Source organism: Caretta caretta, chromosome 2 (genome assembly GCF_965140235.1).
Source record: "Caretta caretta isolate rCarCar2 chromosome 2, rCarCar1.hap1, whole genome shotgun sequence".
NCBI classification, from domain to species: domain Eukaryota; kingdom Metazoa; phylum Chordata; order Testudines; family Cheloniidae; genus Caretta; species Caretta caretta.
The window spans coordinates 249,080,453-249,103,761 of NC_134207.1; the positions used below are offsets into that span (position 1 = coordinate 249,080,453).

Sequence of the window (23,309 nt, forward strand, 5' to 3'; positions counted from 1 at the left end):
TCTGCAGAGCCCCATGCATGCTGGGACATCTATAACAAGGGATCCAAAGGTCCCATGCCACTTGAGGAGTCCCTGACAAAGTCACGCTGGCAGGGAGTATGAACAGAGATGAAGGATGCCCAGAATCAGTGCAGAGGCACAGGGCCTCCTTGTGGATAATCTTGCAAACCCAGCAGATATTGGGGTTCCACAGGGTTTGAGGGAAGGATGCCTCATTTCTTCTGCTAAGGACAAACCCCATCCAGAATGAGAGAATGCAGAGGACACTCAACAAAGGTAACCCTGTGTGGTTTTCTGGTCTTTACACAAGTATTTATAATCGGGATATGATCTAGCCTATGCACAAATGACAGCTGTGGAGATGCTGAGAAAGTTCCAAAGGTAACCTGAACATGGTTACAGCCTTTTATGTTATAGAAAAGCATACATTTAGCTTTACACATAGGATATAGTTTGCTTCAAAGCGCAATACTGAGAAGCAGCATATCACATTTTATAGGAATATGATTTCACTTTTTTACTGAAAAGTATCTATAAATATTCACAATCTGGAATTGTGAACATTTATAGATACTTTTCAGTAAAATATATTTACATTTAAATCCACAATTTATCTTCCTTCAGGTACAATATTACCAAGCTTTGTTCTGTCATTTTTATAATTAACAAAAATATTGTATCTTCTGTTGAAATACTGTATTGACATTCTTGTAAAATATATACAATATATATACAAATGCAAAAGCTCTTAAATAATAAATTTTAACTACAGTAATCAAATGAAAAATTCTAAATATAGCCAGCCATATTTGTACACGCAGAAAAAGACCATTTCTCTGCTTTATAAGGATTGTTGCAAGAGCAACAGTAGTTTTTCTGACTCTTCTGACTGAGGTAATGCCCACCTCTTCTTTACATACTGAATGTCAATTATTCCAGATTGTTTGGCCAATGCGATCCCCAACAGACCATTTGTTTTTTCCGGTTCACCCAATACAACCATAGTCATAACCCTGAAAGCAAAAGAGGAGGTGTTTTTTAAATGGAGACAAAATGAATGAAAATGGAAACCCCCAATGTGTACCTGTTTATCAACCCCCAATGTGTACTGAGCACTTCAAAAGCTTGCTAATAGGAAATTATAATTAACTGAATTATCTGCCAAAAAAACAGGTAAAATGCCAGAAATGGAAATATAGAGAAACATATTATGCTATGACAAGCAACAAGAAAATGACCAATCAGCTGCAATAATTCACATACATATATTTGAGGGGGAAATTTTTATCTTGGTACACAGCCTCCATGTGATCAAATGTCTAATCATGCTTTAAACATTAGTTCAAGTAAAATAGCTATTACTGTACAAAACTTAAAAAATAATTGTAGCAGCTTTTAAAAATTATGTTTATTTTATACTGATTTCCCCCAAAATCTTACATGAGCCAGCGATCCTAGCCAGATTCTTATCAGGCTGGGTTACTCTGTACAAAGTAAATATTTAAAAGTAAGGACAGAGAAATAAAAGTTTCCTGTTCCCACTCAGGAAAAATAATCATAATTTATTTCTATATATATTTTAAGCATATATATATGTATGCATTTTAATAGTATCCCTCTCTTCAACTCTTCATATTTTCCCTGTCATCTTGGGGATTGATCCTGCTGACTGTTCTGGACCTGAGTCAGCAAAACATTTAAGCATATGCTTAATTTTAAGCATATGAGTAATCCAGTTGACTTAAATGGGAACAGAATTTGACCATCTATAACAGCTTGATGCTGCAGCGGCTCCATGCACAGAACTCCCACAGATGACACTGTGCTTTGTTGTGATTTACACTAAGAACATTTTACTCTTCTCTGACAGTGTTAAAGGACCTTGGAGTGGTCACTCCACTGTAAGGAGTCACTCACTGTAAGGCCTCTTTACACTGCCAGAACAGGTAAAAAAAATGTTTGTGTAAATAAAAATCAGGCATAATGCAAGTTTCTTGCTGACAGCAATCACAAATTCATGCTCTAATGGAGGTGTAAAGTTAAGCAAAAAAAAAAAAAAAACTAACAAAAAGGCAGATTCAGTGCAATGTTGCCATCTTCTAACAGCAAGAAAAAGCAAAAGTCATTTAATTTACTTACTTATCTGATTGGATAATTTGTTTGGCTACAGGACACAAGTCGTTTTCCAGTAGATCCCAAATGTAAACACAAGATGATGCATCCAGGACAAAAAACACAGCAGGTCTTGTAAGAGCCCACTGGAGGGCAATAACTGGCTGGCCATTTGTGCTGTCATTCCACTGTATGAGGGGATGCTCTGAAGTCATTTGGTGCAATCTAATACTTCCATCTGAACAGCCAACCTGTACAGCAACACAAAGAAAAATCTTATCTGGGAAAGAAACAAACTAATTAAAATTAAAGTTACAAACCTATTGATGAAAAGATCAGTTATGTTATTCAGCTATACTGTATTTGGCTTTGGTCTTTACAATAAAAGCACAGGTTTCAGAGTAGCAGCCGTGTTAGTCTGTATCCGCAAAAAGAAAAGGAGTACTTGTGGCGCCTTAGAGACAACAAAGTTATTTGACCATAAGTTTACGTGAGCTACAGCTCACTTCATCGGATGCATGCAGTGGAAAATACAGTGGGGAGATTTTATATACACAGAGAACATGAAACAATGGGTGTTACCATACACGCTGTAATGAGAGTGATCAGGTAAGGTGAGCTATTACCAGCAGAAGAGAAAAAAAAACCTTTTGTAGTGATAATCAAGGTGGGCCATTTCCAGCAGTTGACAAGAACATGTGAGGAACAGTGGCGGGGGGGAAATAAACATGGGGAAATGGTTTCACTTTGTGTAATGACACATCCACTCCCAGTCTTTATTCAAGCCTAATGTAACGGTGTCCAGTTTGCAAATTAATTCCAATTCAGCAGTCTCTCGTTGGAGTCTGTTCTTGAAGTTTTTTTGGTTGAAGAATTGCAACTTTTAGGTCTGTAATCGAGTGACTAGAGTGGCTGAAGTGTTCTCCGACTGGTTTTTGAATGTTATAATTCTTGACATCTGATTTGTGTCCATTTATTCTTTTACGTAGAGACTGTCCGGTTTGGCCAATGTACCTGGCAGAGGGGCATTGCTGGCACATGATGGCATATGTCACAATATATATATCTACCAATGTGATATATGCCATCATGTGCCACCAATGCCCCTCTGCCAGGTACATTGGCCAAACCGGACAGTCTCTACCTAAAAGAATAAATGGACACAAATCAGACATCAAGAATTATAACATTCAAAAACCAGTCGGCGAACACCCATTGTTTCATGTTCTCTGTGTATATAAAATCTCCCCACTGTATTTTCCACTGCATGCATCCGATGAAGTGAGCTGTAGCTCACGAAAGCTTATTTTCAAATAAATTTGTTAGTCTGTAAGGTGCCACAAGTACTCCTTTTTTAATAAAAGCACAGTTATCTGATTTATGCATCACTATTATACTTCAGTGTGTGGATATCAGGAATTTCCCAATTTTTAATTTTTGGTATGGTTTCAAGTTTCAGTGGTAACCCCATACAAAGCATACTGCAATAACTCAAATCTGGAGGTCACAAAGACTAACTGGGATGAAATCTACATCAATAGAAAAATCTGCAACCTACTAGAGAGCTACAGACAAAATAACTCTCCTGGCTACTTCTACTAAGCCACAGGAGTAGCCTAGGATTCAAATGGACCCCCAGATTGTACATCTCACTAAGGCCTTGATCCTGCACCACTGAAGTCAACAGGAGCTTGGCCATTGATTTCTCTGACTGTCTTACCATAAATACGTGGGTGACATTCAGCTCTGTTGCTTTCATTAAACATGAGTAATTTGATGCCTTTGCTTTCTTAGTTGTCTGGATTATAGCAAATTGGCTAAAGCTTATTCTAGACAAGACAATGGTAACGCTGATGGATAGATCAAAGTATCTGAAGGAAGTGATGAGAGGGATATCTGTCTCATTACTGAAGGTGTGCATGAATTGGGTTCATAAGGTCTGATGCTCCCAAGCCATCTACTATCTTCCTCATTTCCTCACACACACATTGTAGAAGAGGGGAGAAAGAATAGAAATGTGCAGTATTCTGGAGGATAAAGCCCTTAGAGCAGAAGATTCTCACTGTGGGTTTTCTCCAACAGGGAGAAACAGGTATCATAAAATATAACTCTGTTCTTGCTAGTGTCCATGAGAACCTCAGGTCAGTATATTTAAAGTTACTGACAAATCAAAAAGAATCAGCGTGTCCATCCTTGTCCACTCTTATGAGATGGACCAGTGCGTCCAGCATAGTCCTCAGACCACATACAAGCCTAATGTTGGTCTGAACGGTGTGAAGGAAGTCAAACGACTCCAGCTGCTTTGCCACAACGGCCACAATAATCTTTGCCAAACAAGGAAGGTTAGGTATGAATGGTAATTGTCCATGAAATGGTTTCTAAAAAAAAAAAGGATTAACTGCTTTTTTATGGAAGTAATATTAATATCTCCCAATAAAGATCCAACACCTTTTTCTCCCCACTCCTATATGTGCTTTTACTAGCCACAGGTCCATCCAACAAGTTACAGGCTAAAGATCACATAGTACTTCCAGTACCACAATGAGCTAAATGGGCTAAAATTAAAGCAGGCTTCATTTTGCATTTGCTTTCATCCAAAATTACTCTATATTTATAGATTTGGATAATACAGTCTGAATCTGACCAAATTTATCCCAGAAAAAGGTGGAAGATACCACAGAGTAAGAACGTCAGTTCTGGTTCTGGGTAGAGGCAGTACAGAATGTGTATGTTTGCTGGCCAAACATCAGCCTGATTTACAATCTGTGCAATCCCACTGAAGTGATGTAAATTGGGGCAGATATGACATTATCATAGAATAGTTCAAACATAACTAAGTATCTGGATAAATAGAAATTAAATCCTATTGTAATCATTTTCAACTAGTGTTCAGTAAGCTTGTACAAGAGAGACAGATAATTTTTGTGCGTGTGTCCATGCTATCTACAAAAGGAAAACAACCCAGACTGAGGTATGGGATAAGATAAGAGTAAGATAAGAGTTACGGGTTACCTAGTTCATGATACAACTACAAGCTAAAAATGGTCCTCGTTGTAATGAGAGTGGGCAATACATTCTAAGGATAATCAGCTGTACTGGGATTGTCAGTCTGTTTCTGCAAGCCAGCTGCTTCATCTCTCAGCATATGATGAGTTCAATCACTAATATACAATACTTGTTTGCCACCTCTCAAGAGGGTTCTGAATTGGGAATGTAAATTGAGTGTTATTACATGTGTTGAGTTAGAACTCTTAGAAATCCCCCACCCCAAATAATTTGAAATTAAACTAATGTTAGGAAAAAGCCTTCCATACCAAAAATATTGGCTTTCCAAAAGGGGAGAAATCAACTGCATTAGCTCTTATTGGTCTTGGTCCACCCTGCTGGGGTTTGAACAGCTTTGGAGGTACTCTTAAATCATGTCTTGCACCATGACTTACCACACCCTGTTAATAAAATAAACAAAACAAAACCAAATCATCTGTATCATCAGCATTTATATTAAATAAAAACCTATGTATAGCAATTTACAGCGAGCTGCTGCACTTAAAGACCAGTACTAATTAGAATAAAACTATTTTTAATAATATCCAACAGTAAATATTTACATATGTAGTGCCCATATAATTCCAAAGAAAATAGACAGCTTTTATAATTATAATTACAGTAATAGGAGAGATGAGAACAATGCAATGAAATTTAGAACGTTACTCACAATGTCTGTTCCAACAATGAAATGATTAGGATTAGAAGGGAGAAACTTAATATTCAGTGTTTGAGGTGTCCTCAGGCATAGGATATCTTTTGGGAAAAGGCTGGGGAAATGCAAATGAAAAAGATAATATAAATAACCAGGACCTGTTCTCCCAAATCAATGCAAGTATATACTGCATCCTGTGACTACAACAATAACTAGAAGATGTTGTTGGTTCTGAGTGTTAAATATTTGTTTGAAACACTGGGCCACATTCATCTGTCTATGCACAGGAAGAGGCAGAATGTAAAAATTTTAAACTGGAAGGTCTCCCAAATTTAACATGTTAATGGACATGTCTGGCAAAAGTGTATATTTTCAACAGTAATGAACTATTGAAAATCCTGATCAATATATATTAGATAACAATAATATGCCCAGTTTTAGGGGAGAATTATCTCAATGAATTATAAATACACAATTTAATGGATAAATAGTGTTTTCTTACCTGCTATTCAACTGAACAGTAGAGCTATGTACTAACTTTACTTTCCCCCCAGGAATTAAACCTGAAATGATAAATAATTATTCTTTAAACCAGGGACTCAAATGTCAATAAAATATCAAGAATCACATATCATTGTTTAATTAAATAGAACGTATAAAAATAACTATGTTAAAATAGAATTAAGATCCCAATTAATAAACACAGGGAAATTCACAGTTAAAACACTGTCCTTAAAGATGAGACAAGCTAAAATGTGTTGTTTAGAAAAATTATTGGCTATAGAATTCAAATCCTAAAAAGTTGTAATTATTGTTGGAAGTGGGAGGAAGAAGGGAAAAGGGAGAAATGGACATTTTAATTCTAAAATTATAACCTCTAGAACTTCATCTGAATTACCATCTGTATTAGTTCTACAGGTTTTCTCTCTTTGATAATATGCACCATCGCATAATATTACTATACAAAGACTAATGATAGAAATGACACATTGATATCATTGGGACCCCCGGTAATAAAATACACCGTACACAGTAAAAAGATAACGTGTAATAATATTACCAAGAACACTGCTACCATACTGTATTAATTCAAAAAGAGAACTGTACCGGCAACTGAATTTTTCTTATTGTAAAGGAACATTCTGAAGAGGGAAAATAAATGCTGGGGCCAGCGTGCTGAACTAGCACAAGTGTGTCTGACAAAACTCCATAGCTTTTAAACTGCACATATCTACAGATACACAAAATATTCAGATTTAGCAAATTACGCGGATCCGCAGTGCTACAGGAGCTTAAGAAACTAAAAATTTCATCCACGTTTTTACTGCAGATGTGCAGACGCACAGTTTTATTATTATAAAAGTTATAAATTTATTTTTAAATGTGGTGTTTTGAAACAGGTTGATTAGTTTGATGATTAGTCCTTACTGAGTACAAGAGACATTTGAATGATGCAGTTTTAAAAATTCAGTCTTTTTAAAGCGATCGACAAACATAAGTCCTAATTTGTTCGAAGTGAAGAAAGTGTATTTTCAGATAACCTGAAAATGGCTGAATGTATCTCATTCAATTCTGGGAGGAAAATGTGATCTTTGTTCTGAAACCAAATATGGTAAGTTACAGCCCAAAAGGAGAGTTTTTGAGACAGTTATAAGGATGCAAATGAGGGCTGCTTTGGAAGGGAAGTTACAACTTTGACTAAAGCTAAAGACAGCATGTGTGTATTGATAAGGGTATCTATTCCAGTGATGATGAAGGAAGAACTGCCAGAGAGCTTGTGAAAGGTGTAAAAAACAAGATGCCCCTGAAGGGAAGAGCTGGCAGAGCAGTAAGGGGATATTCCAATAGCAGTGATGAGAAAGCTCCCAAAACACAATATATAGACCCAAATTCAGATCAGATTCTCCATAAATGCAAAATGGCAGTTGCACTCTCATCTTCCTACAAATTCCCGGAGTGTTCCCTCACTGACTGCACTGCCCTCCCAATGACCTCTTTCTCCCTTCCACTCAAAAACGGATTGCTTTATTAATTGTTCCTCTCATGTACAGTACTTACCTAAATCACTTTGTGAACCAGCCAAATCCACTTTTTGTAATTCAACTGCTACCTAAAAAAGGACAATGATTCAAAATAAGCAAATATTGAATATTAACAAAACCTACACTGACATTCTAGGTTCCCTGTCACTGCTCTATGTGAGCATCCTTGAGGCTGGTCGACCTAGTACTAACTCGTGCGAAAGTCCCTATGTCTCAATTGAACACTGTCAAATATGTAACTGGAATCAGTCTGGCTTAGTATAGGTATTAGAACTATAAGAACATGTTTAGACTTTATTGAATACTTGTGAATTGCTGCATGCATTCATCTCACTTATAACATCTGTATTCCATACTGTAAGCTAATAGTTGAGTGGTTGTATTGTGAGCATCTGTGACTGTGTAAATCACCAGACGTGGGAGAGACATTAATTAGTGCGAAGGGCTGCTCTTCAACAGAAGGTGTTAAATCCTTTCCAACAGGAAAGGTCCATCAGCATCAGACAGACTATTGTGGGATGTTAAAGAGGACAAAAGACATTTGTTGTTCTGCTCTCTCCCACCCTGCCCATGAAGATGAATTATGCAAGCTGATTCCTTGCATCAACTCAATTTGCAGCTCAGAGCACTTGGCAGGAGGGGGATTAAAAAACCCCGAACAAAAGGAACAAGATACCTCTATGCTGTTTGGACTTGGGGAGAGGGGTCGGGATGGGAAGTGTTTCTTGGGATAAGCAAGAGACCCTCAGCTGCTTAGTCTGGGTTAGCTCTAAAGGACATAAGGAGCTTGCTGATTGTAGACGCTTCTATTACCTTTTGAAACTTAAGATTGTAACTCGTGTATATATATTTACCTGTTTTAACCTTGTAAATAACTCCCTTGTTTCCTTTTCCTATTTAATACATCTTTATATAGTATGGTCTTTGGTCTGAGATGTAAGGTGCAAGTGACCTGGGGAAAGTGACTGGTCCTTTGGGACTGGGAGAAAAATCTGAATATTGCTGTGATTCTTCGTAGAAGGGATCATCTGTCAGAAAGGTAAGCTCACCTTATTGGTAAGACAGACCCGAGTACCAAGGGGACTGTCTATGACTCTATGTTAAGGCTGTTATAGTGCCTCAAAAGTTTACATTTGATAATTGGTTCTAAGTATAGATCTCACAACCAATTTGGGGTTTGTGCCCTGGATTTTAATAGTCTGTACTGAGGCTGGTATTCATGCACTTGAGTCACTGCAGGCTGCGTTACAGTAGCTATATCAGAACTGAGCCTAACATTACAATGACACTATGCAGATTTTCTGCCCTGCACTGCTCATACAGAAAAATGGAGGGTAGAAGAGAGGCTTCAAGTCCCCTTCTGGGGATTCCCTGGTGTGAGGCAGTCACCACTGGGAAGGTAGCTAGCAGAGCCAGTTCCTATACTATGCACCCCAGAGACCTTGGCACAGGGAGCATGTCAGGACAAGGAGGAAGAGACGCTGGAGTGTGATATGTTCCAACAATCCCCAGCTGATAGATGGAGACAGTTGTCAGCTGGACAAGTTAGAGCAGTCCTTGGGCTGCTCTGGCCTATAGCTGGTACGTGTGGGCAGAGAATCAGGGATGGCCCCTACCCTACCCCTCAATCCCATGCTGTGCCCAAGGTAAACTGGATGTAGCAGATAATTTAGCCCTATATATTTTTTCCTCTTGTTGGGCCCAATCCTGTTCCCCATGAAATTAGTAGGAGCTTTGCTGGGTTTGAACTGGTTATACGGAGATGAAACGCTGTATGTCCCCTTATTAATCCACCTGTTCCCCAAAATTAATCTGATTGCAACAACAGGAACTAGCAAACAATAGGATTAGGCTGATACTTAGGATAAAGTAGAAATATTTCTAGTTTATCAGAATTAGGCTTAAAAATTGACAAGAAAGAGAGCACATTAATTAGAAGATAACAGAAAGACAAATATACATATCATCCACAAAGTGGGGTTACTAACCTGCCTATAATATTTTCTGACTAGGTAATCAATTCTTTACCACACCTTGGCTATTCTTTGTGTGAAAAATATTTTCGAAAAGATTGAAGATGCCTCCAACATGTTATGAGTGTGGCTTCCCACCTCAGTTTCAGTGACTGACTGTCACACCCATAGTGATCTAAAGTGAATGAAGCAGGTAGACAAATGTGCTTCAACAGAGATTTCCCAAGAAACAGATAAATGTGAGCAACGTTCCCATAAGGCAGCACTGCTGATTGATTTGACCACATAGATCACATACCTATCAATAGTTCTGCCTAATTGGAACTTTGTGGTGTTTAGGGAGCCAAGTCATAGCACTTCTGGAAGTATGACAATAAAATGGCTAATGTTGCCACAATTTTCAAAAGAAACTCTTACCTGAAATCTTGGAAATGCAAAGGATGCTGCATTTTTAAAGAAAAAAATTCTCATTTCAAAAGTGCAATATTCCTGCTTTTCATACATATTTATTTACTCACCCACAGATTGAGAGTCCCATTTTCATCCATTGAAGCTATCTGGAATGACAGGCCTGACATTTCTATGGGGGGGAAGTATAATAATACAGTATCAATAACAACTTACATTTATATAGTACCTTCATCCTGAATGATATCAAAGTGTTTAAATATTTACCAAACTGCTATATTAACTATGGCCCTATGCGGCTCTTCTGTGTGCTGCATAACAGAGAGGAAAGTGCCCTAATCCTATTAAAGGAAAGAAGGGGAGCCAATCTGGATACTCTCTCTTTCACCACCAGGTCCAAGCTGCCCTTCTGCACCTCTCTACACGTTTGGGTTCTGCAGGGATTTGGGGGCAGAACGAGAATTGGCACTAGGCCAAATTAGATAACAGCTGGACTGTGCAGATGCTCTTCTCTGGACTCCTGTTATTATTTTAGAATAATAATTTGCATTTAGTCCACCTATGTCTTCTACTACACACCTGGTGGAGTTTGGGGCAGCACCAAAAGTAGCATGTTTCCTGAGGTAGCAGTGTTTCTAGGGGAGGTGGGTCATTAGGCAAGTTAGGGGACCGGTACAGAAAGAGATGCCGGGATCAGTGGCACATTGCGTGTGGTATCAGAAACAAACCTTTCCACAGATTCAGATTTTCTCACCCCTTACCTGAGGGAGAATATTTGGTAGAAACGCCATAAGATTTACCTTATGGAGTTTCTTGGGCCATCTTTCCCCATCTTGTGCATTTTACCATGGGAAGATACAATACTGCCCTGCATATAGGGAGCATGATAGAAATGCACTCACATTTGTGGCTAAAGCGCATACACTAACAATCCATAATAGTTTAGGGCAGAACATGAAGAATAATGCTGTATCCAAATGGAATACAGAGTACTTTAAGAAGGCAGAAGTCAGTTATGAATTGGAATTTGGCTAGGACTAGGGATTAATACCCTTGTAAAATGTCTAGTATAACAGATATTTACTTAAAGAAAATATCAGATTTATTGATCCTTTGGAGAGCAGTTCACATACCTTCTTGAGAAGATAGGTGTGAGAGCCCATAATTCTGTTCCTTATAGACAGATGTTGAGACAGGTTCTATTGCCAGTACAGGATATGTGTGGTTTAACGAGGAGAGAACACCATCTGTAGTTAAGAAATTAACAAATCACTGTACTATTTTCAACAACAACAATAAACCCTACACATTTTCAGATTATTGTTTTAGGATTTAGTGATTACTAAGCAGGAATGACAAATAATGAACTTCATCAAAAATTCAAAACACAACTCTGCAAAATGTAGTTCTTAAGTCAACAAAATAGTAGTGGTAAATTGTCTTCTATTACTTGTTTTTATTTTTCACAATACAAAATGTTGCAGCATCATTGGCACCACACCTTCAGCCATTTCATTAATAAAAACCTGCTTTTCCACAGGTTTGTAACTCTGCTGTTAAAGTTTACGCAGACCTCAGTCGAGGATGAAAGTTTATGGAAATAATATGAAGAAAATCTGTTTGCGTATTTATGCAGTTACATGACAAAAAAGAAGATGAGCTTCATTTTAAGGTGTTTTTAGTGCTGGTTGTTTAGTAGCTAGACCTTGATCATGCATCCTGCAGAACAGGGGGCTGCAGACAACCCCAACATAAAGCAGAAGCTGAAAAACCTTACAACATGGTTCTTAATCTAATCTGAGCAGTGGCAGAAAAGGTTGAAGGGAGCACACAGGTCCCCGTGGAATGAATACATACAGCTAGAAGGATCCATACAAGTTACAGTCTCAACGAGGAAAGCAAAAACTGAATAAATATCTAGAACATTTTATGGTTTTTGTGGCTTTAGAATCACAGGACTGGAAGGGACCTCGAGAGTTCATCTAGTCCAGTCCCTTGCACTCATCTAGACCAGTGCTTTTCAAGCTATCTGATGTGGGGGACCGGCATTTTTTTTTCCAATGTGCGTGCAGACCGGCAGCCGATGGCTCGTGGTCCGGCACAGGTCCGCTGACCACCACTTTGAGTAGCACTGATCTAGACCATCCCTGACAGGTGTTTGTCTAACTCGCTTTTAAAAATCTCCAATGATGGAGATTCCACAACTTCCCTAGGCAATTTATTTCAGTGCTTAACCATAAACGGAGTAGAGCGGAAGAATTACTTCTCATGTCTTGCTTGCACACTCTTACTAATACGTCCCAGAATGCTGTTTGCTTTTTTTGCAATAGGGTTACACTGTTGACTCATATTTAGCTTGTGGTCCACTATGGCTCCCAGACCCCTTTCCGCAGTCATTTCCCATTTTGTATGTGTGCAACTGACTGTTTCTTCCTAACGGAGTACTTTGCATTTGTCCTTATTGAATTTCATCCTATTTACTTCCAACCATTTCTTCAGATTGTCCAGATCATTTTGAATTATAATCCTATTCTCCAAAGCACTTGCAACCCCTCCCAGCTTGGTTTCATCCACAAACTTTATAAATGTACTCTCTATGCCATTATCTAAATCACTGATGAAGATATTGAACAGAGCTGGACCCAGAACTGATCCCTGCAGGACCCTACTCGTTATGCCCTTCCAGAATGACTGTGAACCACTTATAACTCCTCTCTGGGAACAGTTTTCCAACCAGTTATGCACCCACCTTACAGTAACTCCATCTAAGTTGCATTTCCCTAGTGTGTTTATGAGAAGGATAGTTTGCTCTTGTGCCCTTAATAATGTCTCTTTGAAAAACTGCCAACTGTCTTCAATTGTTTTTCCCCTTAGACTTGCTTGCCATGGGATCTTACTTACCAACTCCCTGAGTTTGCTAAAGTCTGCCTTCTTGAAATCCATTGTCTTTATTTTGCTGTTCTTCCTCCTAACATTCCTTAGAATCATGAACTCTATCATTTCATGATCACTTTCACCCAAGCTACCTTCCACTTTCAAATTCTCAACCAGTTCCTCCCTATTTGTCAAAATCTAATCTAGAACAGCCTCCCCCTAGTAGCTTTCTCTGCCTTCTGAAATAAAAATGCCTTTAGACGCCTTCCTTTTATTAAATCTTCAGATATGATATATTCCACCAGCTGTAAACCCAAAACAGTTCAGGGTTTTTTTTCAGAATTAAACATAATGTTGACTATGAAAATCTCCAGTGAAAAGGACCATCAACAGTGTTGAGATATACATGAGAACTCTCTTTTGAAAAAGCAACAAGACAATGGACTAAGACTGTATCCCAGGACTATAACCAAAACAACATCTAGCAACGTGAAGGAAGAGTAAATTAGCTATGACTGACCATATAACATTTTGTAATAGAAAATATCACACTGATTAACGTAAAATGGAAATAATGTAAGAATGTTTAAATTTATTTTCATCTTATTTTATGTAAGTTTGAATAATAAAATTATTTTTTTAAAAAATCCACCAGCCTTAAAGTTTAATGGTAAATGACCCAAATAGTAACTAGAGACAGAGGGGCAGTCAGCATATGGTTAACTAAAACTTACCTTTGCCTTTTGTCTTTTTGATGCCCAGGCTTACTGAACCTCATTCCAGGTTTTGCTCTAGATTGTGCTGTGCTGATAGTGATACATCAACCATGTTGGAACATTTATTTATTTGTTTTGAATCAGATCTAAAACAAAATGACTCCAGAGCTGTGGGTGTCCTTGATACAGACCATACAGGCCTCCAGAAGGGTCATGTAGAAGTGCCATTTTTATTACACTATTGATTTTGTAAAGTTTCTAAAATGTTATACCCATTTGGATTTAAAACCCTTTAAAATAAAATTTAAACTTTACAAAAACATAGTAAAACAAAAACCTGGCACTTACATTACTTCCTCGTTAACTCTACAGCAGCAGGTAATACACATTGTTCCCAGAACGGTATCAGGCACACAAGTTTCCACTTATTTTTTGTACAATGGTGACATTATTAAAGCTGCTGATACTCAAAAAAAAAAAAAAAAGTAAACAGCTATAATAATTGCAAGCCCCATCAGCATCAACAGAGGAGGAAATTTTTTAATTGGGAAAGACAAAACTGGTAGAAAAATAATTCTTCTAGATAGGTCAAGTTTGTTTATGAAAAAGAAAGCAGTACACCAAAAAGAATAATTTTTAATTAGAAAATATTTACCATTTCATAAGCTTTTAGAAGCAAATACATATTTAGAGGAGTCATTTCATTATGTACCCCATTGTCAGAGATTATGATTTCCAAAGATTTGCTGCTGAAAACGAAATTGTCTTCCTTTAACATTAAAGGGATCTGGCTCCAATAAGTGTGCAGTACTAAAATCCCTGTGTTGATGAAAGCAATAAGCCACAACAGGATGTACACACTTGGCTACTGGGGCATTGTGCAGCACAACACCAAAGATCTTCAATCACTTAACAATCCCATCAACAGCCAAATAATGTATACCCTAGCATGATTATTACTGTTGGGTATGAAACATTAACAATCATCTAATTTTTAAAAATGAATCCTACATTAAAAAAAATAGTAGCGGGACTTCCTTTGCAATATGATTAGAGGCCCTAAGTAGATTAAAGGTGGGCTGTTACTTTGGACTGATTCCCATTTTGTGGTGCACTGTACCTCTAGATAAAGATTCCTTTTCTGCGGAAAAGGACCTAGGGGTGACAGTGGACGAGAAGCTGGATATGAGTCAGCAGTGTGCCCTTGTTGCCAAGCAGTGTTGCCAGCAGTGTGACCTTGTTGCCAAGAAGGCCAATGGCATTTTGGGATGTATAAGTAGGGGCATAGCGAGCAGATCGAGGGACGTGATCGTCCCCCTCTATTCGACATTGGTGAGGCCTCATCTGGAGTACTGTGTCCAGTTTTGGGCCCCACACTACAAGAGTCCAGCGAAGGGCAACAAAAATGATTAGGGGTCTGGAACACATGAGTTATGAGGAGAGGCTGAGGGAAATGGGATTGTTTAGTCTGCAGAAGAGAAGAATGAGGGGGGATTTGATAGCTGCTTTCAACTACCTGAGAGGTGGTTCCAGAGAGGATGGTTCTAGACTATTCTCAGTGGTAGAAGAGGACAGGACAAGGAGTAATGGTCTCAAGTTGCAGTAGGGGAGGTTTAGGTTGGATATTAGGAAAAACTTTTTCACTAGGAGGGTGGTGAAACACTGGAATGCGTTGCCTAGGGAGGTGGTGGAATCTCCTTCCTTAGAAGTTTTTAAGGTCAGGCTTGACAAAGCCCTGGCTGGGATGATTTAATTGGGGATTGGTCCTGCTTTTGAGCAGGGGGTTGGACTAGATGACCTCCTGAGGTCCCTTCCAACCCTGATATTCTATGATTCTAAGTAGGCCAATTTTCATGTGAGGCTCAGGTAATATTGATAGAATATATACTTTCAACATATAAACTATACTAGTTTAAAATCACTCTATGGTTACTTACCTACCTGATCCTGAAATTAAATCTGCACAAGTAAACTTTTCATTTGTGTGGAATCCCACTGACTTCAGTTGGGCTTTATACGAGTGTAAGGATCTGGCCCTGCTGATCCAATTGCTGATCCTTAGACCCCACACCTGCTTACCAATATGTAACTTACATGCCTTATATAAAACTTTTATAATCTCTGAATTTGGCCCACTGCATTTAAGGAAGCCTAAGAAAATCTAAGTTTTTTTAATCACATGCCAAGGGGTTGGAAGAGGGGACACAGGAAGAAAACCCACTACAGAAGGTGGTAAGGAGATCTAAGCAAAGTAGGTCACACCCACACACTCTTGAACTTACACCTTCCTCTAGCTTCTCAATGTGTAAGTAACACCAACTTTGACTCTATCACACATCAGCAAATGACTGCAAGTAAGTCTAAAGGAATATAACTGAGTCCCCCTTACTCCATCTTACACAGCACCTCTGACTTTGGGCCTCTGTCTCCAAGACACTGGTGTGGGAGTGATGATCCTAAGAAACACATATTTTTTTCAGTGATGTGATCCTTGCTGTGCATTTACCTTGAATCGATGCTATCATAAAAAGCCCGACCTGACAATCAACCCATGTCAAAAGTCACACTCAAATTTTGAACAGTGCTAAACTCACAGACATGAGCAATGCAGGCTTATGTGGAAGTTTACTACGATTCCCTAAGACTTTGTGTTGCTACAATGCCTGATAGATACATGGGCAATAAATGATCATGGAGGAGATAATCCCACCACAAATATTACAGTAATCAGATAAAATTCTGAGGTGATATAAGTTACATAGGTGGGATTTTCAGAAGTATTAGAAGCACAAGTCTCACAGAGAGTCAGTGGGACTTATGCTCTTATGTCACTTAGGTGCTCCTGAAAATCCTGCTCATGTCAATAAAGTGGGGTTATAAATAGGTATAAGAGAAATCTAAGTGTATGCTAAGGTATATGAGGGAGTCAAAGTGAGTGTAAGGGAGGCTAAATTGATTTAGCTAATGACCTCAGCTGGTCCTTCATTATGCAACTTAAAGTAACAGGGAAGTACCCTATTTTAACTGACACTCCCCCATTAGGCATGTCTACGCTGTAGCTGGAATGTGCTTCCCAGAGCAGGTAGACAGACGCTCTAACACACTAAAAATAGCACTTTGGCTGTGGAGGCTTGGGCTAGCCACCCAAGTATGTACCCAGGTGGTTGAGTATGATTATATTCGGGTGGCTAGCCCAAACCACTGCCTGTGGCCACACTGCTATTTCTAGTGTGCTAGCTAGAGCAGAGCTAGTGCATGTTTGTCTACCCATGCTGATATGCATGCACCCAGCTACAGTGTAGATATATGCTCAGTTGCTCTCCTGATACACCTCTCTATTCCAATCCTCTAGTGTGTAAATTACAGAAACTGACATTCCTTTACACCCATTACTGACGTGGAACTTTTACCATCTTATATATCACCTCTGATCTGGCTGAACTAGGTTAGCAAGAACTTAACATTTCTTAATTTATGATACCTTCATTGAATATGAAAAGATTGTTCAAGACACATATCATACTAACCAGTAGAAAATGTTGGAGCTCTAAAAATCCAGTCAGTTTCATTTAACTTTATACAGTGATGCATCCTTGAGTCTTCTCGGAGATCCCACACTACCAATGAACCATCCATTGTTCCGGCAAATACTAAAGTTGCCTTACTGGGACTAAAGCAGCAGCATGACACCTATAAGGTAGGAACAAATATACTAGGTTTATAATTGAAAGGGAGCTAAAGGCTTGATCCAGCTCAATATATCTGTGTTCTTCCAACCCACATAAAAGCTAGAGATGCTGGCTCCATGGCATGCCAACATAGGAGGTTTTCTGCAGCCTATCTCCTCTCCAGAGCATTGCTGTATTGTCCCTACCCACAGTTGCAAAGCTGACAGGTATAATTCCATTGCATAGTAATGGCTGGGGAGACAGACAGCTCCTTGAAACCTCTGGCCCAGATTAAAAAAGAAGAAATCTGTAAAATGCAGTCAGGGTGAACGTAGACCCTCTCTCAGCTCTCCAATATCGGAGTGTGGAGTGGAGTGTGGTTATTGTCTCACTCACTGGATTCAACTGTACATGATTTATAAAGAAATTTTATACACTCTACCAGGACAGAACAGCACAATATGCATCCAAAAATCATTCATTCAATAGGCAATTGTGTAATGACTAAGAACTGTACCTCTGCTTCACAAACTAAAACTTTCTGAGGACTGGAAGGCTGCCAGACATTCCATACACATACGATGTACTTCCTGTCCAATTGAATAGCACCTGGCTTTTCAGGTAACCCATGAACAGAAAGCAATGCCTGCCTCTGAACCTGAGAGACGTGCAAACAGGATACCTTTCGGCCTAAGTCAAAATAAAAAAGGAAAACTTGTTGAACATGAGAGAGAATAATTAGTTGCCACAGCCACAACCTAAGAAATTAACAAGTAATTTCAAAGAAAATTTTAATATTGCTGGCAGAGTGCATTTTCTGCCAGAGCATGAAAGAAGAGGGCATAGGGAGAGGGAAAGAAAACTGTTCTCTCCTGTCCCAAAACTGGCTTTAAACGAGGAAAATGAACAGGAATGGAGAGAAAACTGAGCCACTGCTCTGCTCAGCTGCCTGGAGGCAAAGAATCTGCAGAACTATTATTTTGAGCACAACCAAGCCCTGGCATTCTCATTAAATGACTATGGTACATGGTGGAAGAGACACTAACATCTCAACCAGAGAATGGGCAATAGAGGGGAGGGTGCAGGATGTAGAAACGTAGGCATTTGTCAGAACAAGATTCATTTTTCTGGCATATCTGTTAGAAAATGCAACATTTCATGTTGCAGTAGGTCTTTCCTTCACCCAGTTATGACAGTTTTAGTTTTTTCATTTAAATTTTTGTAGTTTGCATGGAGAAAGACACAGCTTTAGGGTAATACACTGTCTTCCATGTGTGTTGTGTTCTAAACACATCAAGCCATATTTTAGCAGTGCAACATGGTTATTTTGCCCCATGTAGTCAAAGTTAATTGAGCTCTAACCCCAACATAACTAACCTGAGGAGGATCACTCCATGCAAGGGTGATCTTTCAGAGACAGAAAGCCAGTATATTAAAGAAAAGAAGGTGTGACTCTTGGCTGCATTTTTGGCCTCTTGTGGTCATTTGTAGCCGCAGTCCTCTAAACAAGCATATAGGGAACTGCTCTATATAGAATTACAGCAGGATCAGAGGAATGCAAAAGTGAGTTTTACCGCACCTTTACATCCTGACATGTGCTCTCCACAGACCAATCAAGCACAAATGCTGGCACTTCATGTAAAGAAGAGGAGTTCTATTTGTCCACTAAAAGGTGTGCAATAAAGTTCTCTTACCATGGAGAAAAGGTAGATTAGTATTTAACTGGAAGCAGCTATCACTAATAGACAGACTGGTTTGTCGAGATCTTAGATTCCACCTGGGTTGTGTTGCAACTCGATCTTCCTCAAGCAAAACAGCAATCACCTTTCAAACATAATTAATTACATTTATAGAAATAAAAAAGACCATTCTTCTATTTCAACTTTGCTATCGGCAACTTTCAAAACTATTTTGATGAGTTTAATAGCTGTTGATCAACTCTCTTGGTAACTTCACAGCTTTGCAAAACATGGTTTAATAGGGAGTTATGTTTTACACAGGCTTTTTTCTAACCCTCTGCACAGGGTTGAATCTCACCCGTAATTAATATTATTCAAGGGTACCTAGAAAGGACAGGCGTTTTAAGTGATCCATCTCTCCCACATTTTATATATGCACATTCACTGAGGTAGAAACGTACCTGACAAGCAGACCGGAGGAAGTTTGTTAATCTCTGTGAATCAATCTTAGGTGTTACAGCAATATCTATAGACACATCATTGCTGCTTCTGGGACCTGTAAAAAGACATGAGGTTACAAACAGGCACCAACATACAAAATCAGCTACCAAGGAAGTTCCATGTTCTATGAAACATTTGAGAAAGAGAAGGGATGATAGCAGCCAACTTCTCTTCAGCAGCAACAATGCTGAGTTTGGAGACGCTGCTGGGGGAATACTTCTCTTTCCAGCAGAAGCAGGGATCAATCAATCAATCAATACATAAATAAATAAAGCAGTCTGTCTCATTTCATGATCTAACAGCAGCAGTGAAAAAGAAGGAGAGGAAGTTTAAGCATTTAAGGCCCTAAATAAACATAAGCAAAGGGTTACTCACCTCCAGATACAAGGATACTGTCTCCTGGATGTTGTGTCCATTTTTCTAGAGTCTCTATTTCATCTGTTTGAACGTCTCTCTCAAGATTATCCTCATTGCTCTGAACATATGCCTAAAAACGAAGTTAAAATTATGAACATGACGATGCCAACTCTGAGCACTTTCTTGCTGCCACCAAATAGCTAAAACTTAACATGAACAGTAATTTTTAAAAACTATTAAATTCAATATTACTGTCTTCTGTTTGTCAGTTAGTTTCTAAATACATACACATAATGTGCTACATATTAAATTGAGAGTAAATGTATTTTTAGGTTTCAGAGTAGCAGCCATGTTAGTCTGTATTCGCAAAAAGAAAAGGAGTACTTGTGGCACCTTAGAGACTAACCAATTTATTTGAGCATAAGCTTTCGTGAGATACATGGAATGCATTCGATGAAGTAAGCTGTAGCTCACGAAAGCTTATGCTCCAATAAATTGGTTAGTCTCTAAGGTGCCACTAGTACTCCTTTTCTTTTAATGTATTTTTAATTATTCATGTTTAAAATCAAATCTTTGAACACATCTACCAACAACATTCCGGAAGACACAGAACAGACAAACTATTTTAATGCTTTGACACACTTAGTTCAGGATAAATATTGAATCTCTTGCAAATATTCTGAGGACTCCTGTGGTTTTGCAGCTGTCCTTTATGTTAATAAGCACTAGTCATCTAAAAATGTTTATGAATGTATTAGGTATTGCCTTGCTTCCTGTTGCCATTGTACTATTTTTCCCACTATCCTCCCACTTCATATACAAATTCCTCTAAAAACTAGAGCGCTACTGACTGTTTAGGCTCATTCCTGACATGGTTTTTCTCTTGTCAAAAGTAATTAAAGTGTTGACATTTACCACCCTCCTAGCTAATGTAACCAATGGAAGGAAAATAATTTTTCAGGATAAGAATCTCAGTTTTCAGGATTTATGTAGTCTTAAAAGTCAGGTACTTGCCTGTTTAGTGTTTGTTTTTCCAAAGTTCCTGATGTACATGTCATATTCATTCACTGGAGGCAAATCCAGTAAAGAAAAACTGACTGAGAAATCCAGGTCAATTAGTCGGAGCAGTTCTGAACTGCGTTTCCTTTACAATTAATTACAAAACAGAAAAAGAGTTAAGATGCAAAATCTATATGAACCCATGGCAATTTAGAGGAAAATGGCATTACACAATAATGTACTACAGATCTAGCAATCTATTCACCCCTCCAAACAAATGCATGGAGTCCCAGATCAATGCCCATTGATATTAAAATGTTTATCCGTGTAGATACTCATACAAGGAATGGCACTATTAGGAATCTAGTTTATTGTGACATTAAGGTAAAGATCATATATGACTTCCAAGACCTAACTGCAAATCTAGGGAAACTTATACTACTAATTAGAGGTATACATAAACCCAAGCTTTTTATAGCCTAGGGAGTGTTTGTGTCCAACTATTCAAAGTGACAAGTTAAGTTACAGACCTTACTGAAAAGCTATGAAAAACTACGCTTCCTGTGATATAACAGATGCACTTTACGTTCTTCAAATAGTTAGGATGGTGGGAAGTACTCCTAAAGCCATGCCAAATATGTTAATGATATTCACAATTTTTTCTGTGTACACACAGGGTAATCTACACAAGCTGTGACAGCAAGACTCCCAGCCTGGCTAGCGCTTAGGCTCTGAAGCCCATGCCCCTCCCTATGCTTCAGAGCCTGAGTTCCATCCTGACCCGCAACGTCCACACAGGTATATTTAGTGCAGCAGTGCAATTCCGAATTTGTTGACCCTGTCTGAGAAGCTCTCTGCTGCGGACTGTATAGACAAACCCACACTATTTAGATTCTATAGAACAGAATTGATTGTTCTTTGTTACACTTACTCAAAGAAATTATTTTAATATTTCTTTAATTTAAAACAAAGCGTACAAAAGGGATTTAATTTAAACCAAATAACTGTAGTTGATAAAGCAATCCTTCATCACATGTAAAATAAAATATTATATAAAATATTATTTATATATAAAGTAATTATATATCAGGATGGATAAAAATCAATGTTTTTTTTCAATTAAAAATCGGATTTTTTTAATTTTAAATCGGATTTTTATGATAAAATCAGGAAAAGCCTATCTAAAGATTTTTGAGGAAAAGCCTATCTAAAGATAGTTTTAATTAAGATACGTTATAGCTCAAAGATATCTCATCAAGGAATAGGGATTATAAATTCTAATTCTATAGCATGAGACAATATATTCATGTAATGTTTAAGAAAAGTTTTGTAAATGAGTTCCAATAGTTTATGGATTAGGCACCCAATCTCATGGGGTTCCACAGGCTTCGGTATAGATTATTTAGGTTAATCTTTCTATATACACAATGGGAATCAGTTCTCAGTCTAGACGACACCATCAGAGATGCTTAGTTTTGCAGTTCTCAAACTGTGGATTTGCATCTCCAGAGGTAACATGATTTTAACAGCAAAAATGTTTTAAAATAAATAAATAATATATAGAGAGGTGAGAAATAAGAGACCTCAACTCTATAGTACCTCTGCAAATTTGTGTACACAGAGTCAATCCCTTACCTCTCTCTAAAAGTGCAAAGTTTCAAGAAGTACAATGAATAGAAGATTGTTGGGGGTGGAATAGATCTGGACAAGGAGAAGAAGGCTGGAGATAAATGTGAGAAGAGAGGGACATATGCTTGTTTTGTTAAAATATTATATGTTTGCTGTTGAAGAAAAAAATCCAGAATACTTAACGTTGTTGTTTTAGTTAAATAAAACAATTTAAATGTCTCTCTGGTGATGTTCTCCTCCTAATACAGCATGGCAAGAAAATCCTCCAAATATTAATGATTAACCTGTTGAATTGGAGATAGTTCACCTCCCAATGACTTCATAAATATCTGCTTCAATTACCTTTGGTAAATGAAATAACCAATCATTCATTTTCTGATATAGCTGTAAAACTAATCTGAAAAGTTTTCAAAATAAAGAATTGTTTACAAATGTATAGTGTATACCTACTAAAAATGAAACCTACATCTATCTCTGAGTTGTGAAGAATATATTTATAACAACCAACAAGAATGTAGAAAGAATGTAGAAATGCACTTTTATGTAGAAAGCCATAATTAAATCGAGTCTTCCGGACTAGTGATTTAAATCATGATTTAAATCAAATCAACCCTGTTGCATATAAAATATTACTAAGAATATTTCAAACAT

The 23,309-nt window shown here is 38.0% G+C and overlaps 1 protein-coding gene across 8 annotated transcripts in view; it reads right to left on the reverse strand.

Annotated features, from left to right (window-relative positions):
- Positions 1-368: 368 nt before the first annotated feature.
- DYNC2I1 (dynein 2 intermediate chain 1) overlaps positions 369-23,309 on the reverse strand; it is a 50,291-nt gene continuing 27,350 nt past the window's right edge. For all 8 annotated transcript variants that reach the window (XM_075125983.1, XM_075125982.1, XM_075125979.1 and 5 more), the window contains 14 exons: positions 21,045-21,174; positions 20,049-20,160; positions 19,634-19,728; positions 19,188-19,317; positions 18,011-18,183; positions 17,353-17,515; positions 11,369-11,482; positions 10,346-10,407; positions 7,871-7,922; positions 6,315-6,375; positions 5,828-5,927; positions 5,427-5,558; positions 2,140-2,363; positions 369-1,013 (listed from right to left, as the gene is read on the reverse strand). In XM_075125983.1, coding sequence (XP_074982084.1) covers positions 842-1,013; positions 2,140-2,363; positions 5,427-5,558; positions 5,828-5,927; positions 6,315-6,375; positions 7,871-7,922; positions 10,346-10,407; positions 11,369-11,482; positions 17,353-17,515; positions 18,011-18,183; positions 19,188-19,317; positions 19,634-19,728; positions 20,049-20,160; positions 21,045-21,174 — 1,720 coding nt within the window. In that variant the 3' untranslated portion in view covers positions 369-841. The remainder of the gene's footprint in view (positions 1,014-2,139; positions 2,364-5,426; positions 5,559-5,827; positions 5,928-6,314; positions 6,376-7,870; positions 7,923-10,345; positions 10,408-11,368; positions 11,483-17,352; positions 17,516-18,010; positions 18,184-19,187; positions 19,318-19,633; positions 19,729-20,048; positions 20,161-21,044; positions 21,175-23,309) is intronic.